Below are 11,776 nucleotides of genomic sequence, written 5' to 3'. Positions count from 1 at the left end.
ACTTAGTTATTTTGCAGCATTATTTACTTGATCCCACAGAATGATTTTTACAATGTGCTGAAGCACAAAGACTCAACGGCCCCCTAGAAAAGAAAACACTCTAGTGTCTGCAGGCTCCTTTTGTAAAAGTCTCACAAAATGAGTCAGTGTTGTCAAAGAAACTACAGATAAAGGAGATTGTTTAACAAACCATCATATCTGCCAGATAATTAGAACTTGTACGAAACCAAAAGAAACAAGCTGAAACACACAATGGGGGGGAAAAAGGATAAGAACTGCAAACTTGGACTGAGGCAAACCCACTTCAGTGAAGTTTCTAGCTTTGTAGTTTCATGAAAGAGCCAACAAATCAATAGTAATGCTAAAAAACTGTAAATTATCTTGGAATGCAGTAGAAGGGAACACATCGAGATGAATAAACAGTAAAATCTGGCTTTAGTCTGTGCGTGATACACAAAACCGAGCTCCAGCCTCTCACCGAAGCTTTTAATGATAAATGAGAATTTCTGTTGAATGTTTCAATGGAAATGTCCTTGGGACCAGGCAGCATAATACAGATGATTGTCCTGAACTAAAAGAGATGCATATTCAGCTGTTCTCACATGCGCGCACACACACACACACACACACACACACACACACACACTTCCTAATTAACAAAAAAAATAAATTCTCTGTGTTGCCACTTTGATTCCGCTCCCCAAAATCCATTAAACAGCACATCTTAAGAAGCTGCTGTTTTTCTTTCTCTTTTACATCCTCCCTTCAGGGGGCCTGAAGAGATTATAGTGTCTGACACATTCCTTTTTCCATTTTTCATTCGTGGTACCCTCCTGCTCTGTTAAATTTGAAGTGAAAGCAATAGTTCATCCAGAAAAGAAAATGCGGAAATCATTTAGGCTTACTGACTTACTATTATTTTGGACTACTATTATTTTGAAACATACGTTACTTTCTTTCTTCTTTGACCATGTCTTTCAAATATGATTTTCAATGAATATCTACAAATTTACTCTGTTCGTCACACAAAGCTATCAAATTACTTCAGAAGACTTGGAATATAATGCATTAGTTGTGTGATGTACTGTTATGATGCTTTTATGGTGCGTTTTTATCCTTTTTGAAGCTTCACAGCCACTAGTTCCCATTCACTTACATTGTGTTAAAAAAGAACAGCTTAATTGTTACACACTTCTGTACATTTTACAATAAAAACAAATAATATAGAATTTCCTGGATTTTGAGCACATGCACTATACCGGTCAACACTTTGTAATAATATATATATTTTTTATGTTTTAGAAATAAGTCTCATACGCCATGCACCAAGGCTACATTTATATGAATAAAAATACAGTAAAAACTGTAATATTTTGAAATAGTATTACAATTTAAAAAAAAAGTGTATATATATATATATATATATATATATATATATATATATATATATATATATATATATATATATATATATATATATATATATATATATATTTTTTTTTTTTTTTTTTTTTTTAACATGTAATTTACTCCTGTGATGACAGCTGAATTTTCTCCATCAATGCTCGTGTCTTCATTCACATGATCCTTCAGAAATCATGCTAATAAGCTGCTCAATAAACATTTATTATTATTATCACTGTTGAAAATATCTGCTTAATATTTGTAATATACATAAGCTGTTTACAATATTGACAAAATAAGAATTTAGCATCATTAATAACTGATTATAGAACACTATACATTTTTATATTTTACAAGACCACAATGATGCTACAGTAAGTGGTTGCTAGGGCGTTGCTAGGATGTTCAGGATGGTTTCTTGCTGGTTTCTTTAATCAAAAGTGCCCACCCCAAGCATTCTGGTCACTATTTGACTCCAGTCCCTCCTTCAATAAAATGGTCAATTTTATAATATATATATAGCACCACAAATTATTTACAATTAATCAGGACTGAAGTGCATGATGAGATATTGTTTGTCTTAGGCCACAATACAATTACCAGACTGATCATTTCTGTCACTTGCATCCGCAATAAAAGTAGACAGTTTGGTGTCTGCCACAGTCCTCTGAGGCTGTAATCAGATTAATTGTGCTTGTGTATTCTGTATTTAATCAGAAGTGCTATAGTAATCAGTATCGAGCAATCAGCCTGTTAATCAGTAGCGTTGTTACTACAATAATTTCCTTCACACTGTAGGGCACTTCTGCTACTCCTGCCATTTAAAGCCACAGAGAAAGTGACAATTAATAGGAAAAAGGCCCAATTTAATGTACTGAAATTAAATTACAATAATATACATTAACCAAACATCTGGACAAGCAGGTTTTTTTTTTTTACATTTTATGCTTTTAGTAGATGCAAATACTTTACCAGTATTAGAATTGAACATACAACTTTGGGAGATTTGCACCAGTTGCACACATTTCAAACTATATTTTACGGCCACTGAGGAAAGAAAATGGCGTCACATACTCTGTATTCATCAGTAGTCATGTCGGCATGTGTGTGCAGGTGTGTATGTTGTTGTGTCGGGCAGATGGTGGGGATGGACAAGAGGGAGCTGCTTTGTGACCCACAGGCGGCTGTTCACAGGATACGACCTGCTAAAAGGCAGAATAACACCTGGAGAAGACTTAGAGTTGAAAGGGAGGGAAATAATGAGTGGCGAAGACACTCTCGCACACAGACAAATACTGCGAGTAAAAGATAGAGGGCACAAAGGTTAAAACAGATGCCAGTGCTCTCCGTTTATTTCTCTCTCACAGCAGTATATCTCTCACATAATGGTGGGCTATATGACCAAAGTCTCAATACATGTCATTTATTTCACAATAACGAAAGGGATCACAATATAGTTATTTTTCCTGGAAATAAGGTTATGACGCCAGCATTTTAGATGACATAAAAAGTTCACACAATTCAATTATTCTAACAGCAAAGGAAGAAGTAATACTAGCCTATAAGTAAAAAGTTCTCAAGCTTCTTAAAGACAAGTAAACAGTCAGTAATAAAATAAAAGCAAATGATAAATAGAAACAACAACAAACAGGAAAAAAAGATACAAATGAATGGAAATGAAAAACTGTTTAGCAGAATGTTTAAGCCGCTCTTTTCTATAAAGAAAAAAACACAAAGCTATCAAATTACTTCAGAAGACTTGGAATATAATGCATTAGTTGTGTGATATACTGTTATGATGCTTTTTTATGATGTATTTTTATCCTTTTTGAAGCTTGACAGCCACTATTCCCCTTTCACTTAATGATAACAAAATTCAGAAGGAACACATTCAAATAATCTATCCAATCCGCACGAGAGAAGGCTATATCCGACTCACCTATGTTTCTCTACAGTTTTCTGCATTTGGCCCCGCTCTAAGTGCCCAACACGTCCGAAATTGAGTTCTTCCTATCCGATAAAGAATCTTTCGTCCTTGGGGACTCTCAGCCTAAGGAGCAATTCCCCTCCACCTAACACCGCTGCGAGCCCCATATATAAGCAAAATACAAGCATAGTAGGCTCAAGACTGAACACAACTGAAAGAAAGAGGCATGCTTAAATAGGCCAACACAAACAAGCTATGAACCCCACAGGTGGGAGAAATCAAATACTAATGAGTGGCAACAATGAATTTTACAGAAGCTGGGGCCACCTAGTGGCTGGGAGAGTCATTACAAGCTGGAGTTACAAGTAGTTACAGTTTTTTTTCAATTGCTAACAAGCATCGTCAATACTGAAGCCACATTTTCAAAACTCTTCAACACATTCAGCGAAACAGAAGTCTATGCGGACCAGACTGTGAATAATTTTTCGTTGCTTTCACACAAAATGCATTCAATGACCACCTTTTCTAAAATCCATGAACACTTTTGTCATTCATACTTCACCATCTTTGCAGCACATTATGCACATGTTAACACACTGCTTTCAAAACTGATAAAAGCACATTCGAATTGAATCCAGTCATCCGTCTATCCCATACATTTTCCAAAGCACTTGTCCTGTGTAGGGTCGTGGGGAGGCTGGAGTCTTTCCCAGCATCTCGGGTCATAAGCAGGAAAACACCCTGGACAGATGGCCGGTCCATCACAGACACACACGTAAATATTCAGTATTCACATTCGCACGTACAGGCAAACTTACAGTCTCCAATTCACCTGTCCTGTATGTCTTTGGATTATGAGGGAAACGCAGAGGAAACATGGACAGAACATACAAATTCCACAGCTGATATGAATTTTGTATTATTATATCTATTGCGGTTATGTTCATGTGGCGTTGTAACAAAAGTATAATAGTGTATGTGCAGTAGGGGAGACCGGGGACAGTTGCAACAGGGGATGGTTGCAACATGTCATTTTTCTCCAATCAGAAACAAGCTAGAGTGATGACACTCATACTGTACATGCACAGTTAGACCCCCCCCCAGTTTAAACCCAAAAGTTTGTTGCATTGCAAATTGTTCAGTTCTTCCTGTCTGACACTGAAATATGCAGAGATTGAATAGCATCTGTAACACCTGCACACTGAATCTATGTAGGACTATGTTCTACACAAACTAACAAAACTCAATAACTGTTATTTGATAAATATGACTAAATAAATAAATAATAGGCTACAATAATATTATTGAAATAAATAATACTATAATATTATAGTAGGCCTAAAACAGTTAATATTTTCAGAATTCTTTGCTCATTGAGATAAAAAGCTTAAGTTAATTAGTGAAATTTAAGGTATTTTCCCTGGTTCGGGGTCAGTTGCAACATCTGACTTCTTCCATTCAAATAAATACTGTGAACGATATGTCATATATAATCATCTTTAAATGGTACGGGTAATTAGCAGACATATGCAAGTTTAATATATACAAATTTGGTTGGTCTAGTCCAAATAGTCTCTGAGTAACTGAGAGAAATGCAAAAAGTGTTGCAACTGTCCCCGGTCTCCCCTACTGGAGTCTGAAAGGCCTTCTGATACAGCTGCAACTCCAATACTGCACATACACTATTATACTTTTGTTACAACGCCACATGAACATAACTGCAATAGAGATGATAATACAAAATTCACATCAGCTGTGGAATTTCCACCAGTCTACCAGTATATCTCTGACCCCTACCTGACACAATGCTGAGCAAAAGAGAAGTTCTTAGTGACATAGATTTATTCTGTTTGTTTTAAGTACTGCATAGTAATTCATCTCAGTTTGTGTGTGTGTGTGTGTGTGTGTATAAAGTGGAAAATAAATTCTCTAACGCAGTGTAAATAGGTCACTTCTAATGAGATTCAAAACATTAAAATTCCTCAAGGCTCCAAACTTTCAAATCCTTGTTAGGGGTGTGGACTGCATCTTAAATGTTACCTATTATCAGAGGCAATACAAGCTCATTTTTTTCCCATTTCAAAACAAAACATTTCATCTTAGTCACGGCACACAAGGGTAATTACTCTGTATAGTCATCGTTTTGTTGCCGCATGTAAAGCATCCAACTGCAGACAGATCTTTTAATTAAGGTTGCATATTTTATTCATTGCTGTTTGAGGACTTCTCAACATTGAGTTGGCTGTACTTATAAACAATTCTAGCATGTATTTTCATTAATGATACTTTATTTTCCTCTGTGCACAGCGTAGGGCCTATTGACTTTTTGATAAACTGCAAAGAATAAAAAAGGGAAGAGGATGAGACCACAGACCCCAGAGAATGAAACTAGTGTGAACAGACAGACTGTCACAGCAACCGCTGGGTGGACATTTCCTGAAGTTTTGACGGGTCTAAAATAACTTGCTCTCTTGCACTATTACAGCCACAGAATATTAGTTTGACTCATGCGTCACCAATACATTGCTTTGAACTTGGTGGTCAAATAAAGAACAAATCCTGTCACAGTAAAACAATAATCTAAATAAATGTGGATGTTCAAATCATGTTCTTAATTATCAGATCTAAACTTTTCTTGTACTTAAGACCTATGTCACATGATCTTGGACTTCACACATAAAAGTTTTGTTTTGTTGTTTGGTGTGTTAAAAGTCAAACAGGCAAAGATGAGCAGAGCAGCAAAACTAAACAGAGCTACACAGATAAAGCATTTAGCAATAGATCTGAGGTTATTTATGAGAGTGTGAGCAGGACTGAACTTTCACTGACATTGCAGTGATGTTCAAGAAGTGCATGTGTCCTCTGAATCACTGAATTGAACCGATTATTATCTAAAAAATGATTCTCATAGTCAGCATCTTCACACAGAAAACAGCACTGAACATTTAATGCTGATCTGTTGATGGATATCATTTGTAGATTTAAACAGCTTTTAACATACTTATACTAGTTTTATGTCACGTGATCTTGAGCTTCACGCATTTATTTTTGACAGTTTCGTTGTTTACAAAGTTGTTAGGCGATGAAAAAAGCAGAAACGCAGAAGAGACAGGTAGAGCTGAATGACTGAAAGAACATTCAGCATTATCACAGAATAATCGCCGAAATGTCTAATGATATTTATGATGATGTGATCAGGAATGAGTCTAATGGAATGAACAGAGAGAGAGTTGACATGGTGGTGGCTATCTATGAGAGTGCAGATTGTGTGAGAGATCATGACTTCAGGACAGAGACAAACACACACCAACCGCTTCAGCAGACAGGTAATCATATTCATTTCTTTAATAAAATCATCATAGTCTGCACGTTCAGTCATTTAACATCATATCTGTGGTGTTCAGGCAGTGATTCTGTGAGGAACAGAAGCTCCAGAGCAGCTGCAGTGTGTTTGGGGCTGCTGTGTGTTCTTCTGCTGACTGCAGTCATAGTGCTGTGTGTTCACATCCATACAAAGAGCACAAACTACACAGAAGAGAGAGATCAGCTACTGACCAACATTACCAACCTGACAGAAGAGAGAGAGCAGCTACTAAACAAGAATATAAACTTGAAAAATGAAAGCAATGGATTATTAAACCAGATTAACAACCTGATTAAGCAAAGAGACCAATTAAATCAGGCGACAAATGAACTGAAGAGCCTTTGTGAAATGGGTAATTTTGAACTGCAGCTAAACAAATATACATTACTAAAAACAATTTGCATAATTCATTATGAATGATGACGATAAAGTCCTAGTTGAACTGGTTGTGTTTACAGATGAATGGATTCACTATAAATGCCATTATTACTTCATTTCCTCTGAGAAGAAGAACTGGACTGAGAGCAGAAGAGACTGTAGAGAGAGAGGAGCAGATCTGATCATCATAAACAACAGAGAGGAACAAGTGAGTGAAAGATAGTGGGTCTCATTCACTAAAAATTGCGCACCCTATTCGTATCTATACGCATATTTGAACTTCTCACGAAAAGTTTATGAATTCGGAGTTTTATAAAAGAGCATCTGCGTCACCTGTGTTCCCGGTAAACCCAACGTTATGGGTTATTATATGGGCCTATATATTTTTTCTTGAAAATGTAAAAGTGCAGAATGTTTTCTGTGAGGGTTGTGGGATATAATCAGTTTGTACAGTATACAAATCATTATGTCTATGGAAAGTATGCGTGTGTGTGTGCTTGCTTTGGATGGATGTGAAATTATATGTTTATATCAAGTCAATTGAAGTTTGTCATTATGAGAATACAATATAATTGCTGTTCTCAGGATTTTGTTGAGAACATTTCTGGTGGTACTGAAGTCTGGATTGGTCTGACTGACAGTGTTGTGGAGGGCACATGGAAATGGGTTGATGGAAGCACACTGACCTCTGGGTGAGAAATTACTGAATTTAACTGATTTTTTTCTAATAATAATTTTCACAGGTATGAAATCACACAGAAAGCAGCACTGAACATCTAATGCTGATCTGTACTTTCAGGTTCTGGATGTCTGGAGAGCCTAATGGTAATAAAAAAGAGAACTGTGCTCTAACTTATTCTACTTATTTATCTTATTCATCAGGATGGGCTGATTATCCATGTACATATTCTTATAAATGGATCTGTGAGAAAACCATTAAAACAAGTCATTAAATCACATATTATTCATGCTGTAAATTACGAACAGACACAAAGGTCTTTCTCTCTTTAAGACAACCTAAGCAAAATATACACACATAGGTTCTCTTCCTCAGTAAAATGTACTTAAATACTTTATGTATAATGCATTATAAAAGTATTCATAATGTATGTTATAATGTATTTTATCTTTTCATAAATAATTGTAACCAAAGTTAAAATGCATTATAATCATTGTAGATTCTTTGTTACATCTGAAATTGTTTGTTTGTCATGTTTTAATGCATTATAAAGGCGCAACATAAGTATTATAATGTATTAGAATGACAGTGGTTACAATTACAGGCATGAAAACAGGTCAGGGGTAAAAAAGGTGAGAAGGATGCGGCATATATAATTCTCACTTATTAATAGAATTGAACTATACTCCACAGTGATGAATGCCCCCCAAACCCCTGTAAGCTGCATTGGCATAGTATTACCAGTGTTTCTCACAGGATTTTTGGATCACTGTGATGAGTGGACCTTTGCCATTCTAGGGGGGTTCGGGGGCATGCTCCCCCGTAAGAAAATTTTGTGCTTTTTAATGTTAAATTCATCAATCTAGTGCAAATTAAACAAAGAAAATTTCAAAACTCCTTTAGTTTCAGTGTCTGTCTACATTACTGCTACAATAATAGTTATAATATTAATCCCATGATAGTAATAGCCATATATTGTAAAACAAATGCACTGAAAAAGAGGAAACTTTCATAATTAGTTTTGTACTAATTTCTATACTTGAAAGAGTATATTTCTATACTTCACATTAAAGATGTGATTGGGCTAGCCCAGTGTCAATCAAGAAAAGAACCAATGGGCCGCTGATCTACGTGTTTCTTCGGGTGTCAGAGAAAAAAAACTATTTACTACTACTATTTATCACGCATTAAAAATGCCCCAAACCAGTCGTCTGTATGATAATCTGAAACAAGGACTGGTGAGCCGTTGTCCTGCTTCACTTCACAGATGCTGAGTGAAAGGAGAATTATAGAATGAAAGGATACTCATTTATATGACACTTTATTCATCAGGAGAACAGCTCGTTCAGCGCGTCATACGTCGTCCTTTCAGTTTCGGTTTTCAATCGATCAAGTTTTTTCACGTTCTCTCTATAAACCACCCCTTTCAATCCATTCGAAATTATTTGTAATAGAGCTGACACTTTAAGTTTTTAACGGGTTATGTACTTGTTATTAATGTTTTTATGAAATATCTCTAGTGAATGCATTATCATATCACCGTATTATTTACCGCCTCGCGAGCCGCGCAATGAATAACACTGCACTAACTGTTGTTCCTGCTCGCTCAGCGCTCACGGCGCCCGCGCCCGCTCGCGATATCATCTCGCCCACTTCTATGTCAAAATTAAAAATAATGACATTGGCAACATCGCTGTCTGTATCTGACAGGACAGTTAACATTGTAAACTAACTTACCTCAGGCTTGCTTTCCGACGTGCGGTACTTTGTTCGGCAGTGTGTCCAGTTGTCAGACTCACGGTGTAAAAGACTTTGAAAACATTTCTGCCCTAACGTTACTCTGACTCGTATTGGCTGTCATGTTTCGGCATTAGGAATGATGTTTGTTTTTTAAAGCTGCGAAGTTTATGGTAACTTTATAGGGGATAAATGCTGGCCTCGGCCTCGACCCCCCCCCCCCCCCACCCACCCACCCCAATAAATATTTTCTCATCGGATCTGCACAAATCACGTAGGTGACCCTTTTAGGTTTTAAAACGGCGAATTTCGCCGAAAGGTGAGGAGTTTTCATGCCTGCAATTATTCATGAGATCATTCAATGCTTTATAAGTTGCTCTACAATAAATAACTAAAAGGAATTATATAGAGAGACTAGTGTTACCAAATTAATATTCAATTAGTCACTTGTGGCACTATAATAAATAAATGTTTTATAAATACACATATTTGTATTTGATTATTATTTTGTCCATGTGTTTGAGTGTCTGTATCTCATGTTGTCCATCAATGTGACTAATATAGAGGAAGCAGAATTCTGTGATCATTAACATTTAATCCTTTAGCAGGTGCTTTTGTCATGAGAGACCCTGTGAATTTTAGTCTATAACAAACTAGCACAAGTAGCCTAAGTGTAAAAGAGCAAGTGTTGGAATACTTTACAGATGTTTGTCTGCATCTGTGTTACTGATGACTGCATAGACTCACTCTGATGAACTTCTCTGTAGTGTTACGACAGGCCAAAACAAGAAACAAACACTAAACAAACTCCTAACAGAAAAACTAAATTCCCTTACAAAAGAAACCAAAAAATACCTTATCTAATGAAAAACAGGAGAAAACAGTATTTACAAAAGAAATGAGTTTCCACTACAGCTTCCAAGTGTGGATAAGATAATTAAAATACAGAATATACAAAAAGGAAATTAGATTGATAGCCACTTATCAACTCAAAACCAAAATCCACACTGCACACTTCAGCCAGACCAACAGGCAAGCTTGTGTAAGCAAACACACACTCTGAAAGATGATGCTGCACTTTATACGTCTTTATTAATTCAGCCACTTCCTCCTGTAGCAGCTTCAGTATCTCCATCCACTCAGCCTCTCTTTTAACATTTTACACTTTGCTGTGTGGTCTGTCACATCTGAAGTTCTTGCCCTTCATTTACTTTTAACCTCTTTACCACACTGTCACTTTTGCTGTCTGTACCACTTCTAACTCGATGCCTCATTTATCTTCTATCAGGTCTTCATCAGAAACATTTTAGTCATCTGATAGCTTTTCATTTCTTACAACAGTCCAGTTATTACTGATTTCCCAAACCTTCTGTATTAACCCAAAACTAAACTGCCCAGAACATCTGACTTTCTTTAACTCATCTTCTCTGAACAGCCCTGAGCAGATTCCTGAGCATCTTAGGTGATAATTATGAGTCTGTGGTATAAATAATTCAAACTATATAATCTCTTATGTCAGTTCCGTTGTGTTTAGTTGTGTAAGTGTTGTTAAAAGCAGAACCAGACGAGAGAGACGCAGAGCAGCCGAACTAAACAACACAACACTCCGTGTTATAATGTCTGACTATAAAAGACTAGAGATATCTGAGGTCATTTATGAGTGTGTGAGCAGGACTGAACTTCAGGACATGAACAGAGAGAGTGTGGAGTTGATGCTGGATATCTGTTACAGTATAGATCATGACTTCAGGACAGAGACAAACACACGCCAACCGCTTCAGCAGACAGGTAATCACATTCATTTCTTTAATAAAAATCATCATAGTCTGCACATGTTCAGTCATTTAACATCATATCTGTGGTGTTCAGGCAGTGATTCTGTGAGGAACAGAAGCTCCAGAGCAGCTGCAGTGTGTTTGGGGCTGCTGTGTGTTCTTCTGCTGACTGCAGTCATAGTGCTGTGTGTTCACATCTATACAAAGAGCACAAACTACACAGAAGAGAGAGATCAGCTACTAACCAACATTACCAACCTGACAGAAGAGAGAGAGCAGCTACTAAACAAGAATATAAACTTGAAAAATGAAAGCAATGGATTATTAAACCAGATTAACAACCTGATTAAGCAAAGAGACCAATTCAATCAAGCAACAAGTGAACCGAAGAGCCTTTGTGAAATGGGTAATTTTGAACTGCAGCTAAACAAATATACATTACTAAAAACAATTAGCATAATTCATTATGAATGATGACGATAAAGTCCTAGTTGAACTGGTTGTGTTTACAG

At 36.5% G+C, this 11,776-nt stretch overlaps 1 protein-coding gene across 1 annotated transcript; it reads left to right on the top strand.

The window, feature by feature from the left end:
* Positions 1-6,435: 6,435 nt before the first annotated feature.
* LOC311076571 (uncharacterized protein) lies at positions 6,436-8,347 on the top strand. The gene is made up of 5 exons (XM_084104910.1): positions 6,436-6,657; positions 6,736-7,047; positions 7,154-7,281; positions 7,659-7,765; positions 7,873-8,347. Exons 1-5 carry the CDS (start codon positions 6,498-6,500, stop codon positions 8,024-8,026), a joined length of 861 nt encoding a protein of 286 aa, XP_083961036.1. The 5' UTR covers positions 6,436-6,497; the 3' UTR covers positions 8,027-8,347.
* Positions 8,348-11,776: the final 3,429 nt, after the last annotated feature.

The sequence above is a fragment of the Abramis brama genome (assembly GCF_963993115.1).
Source record: "Abramis brama genome assembly, chromosome: 25".
NCBI classification, from domain to species: domain Eukaryota; kingdom Metazoa; phylum Chordata; class Actinopteri; order Cypriniformes; family Leuciscidae; genus Abramis; species Abramis brama.
Note: the sequence above shows the minus strand (reverse complement) of the source record. Positions and strands in the feature narration are given on the sequence as shown.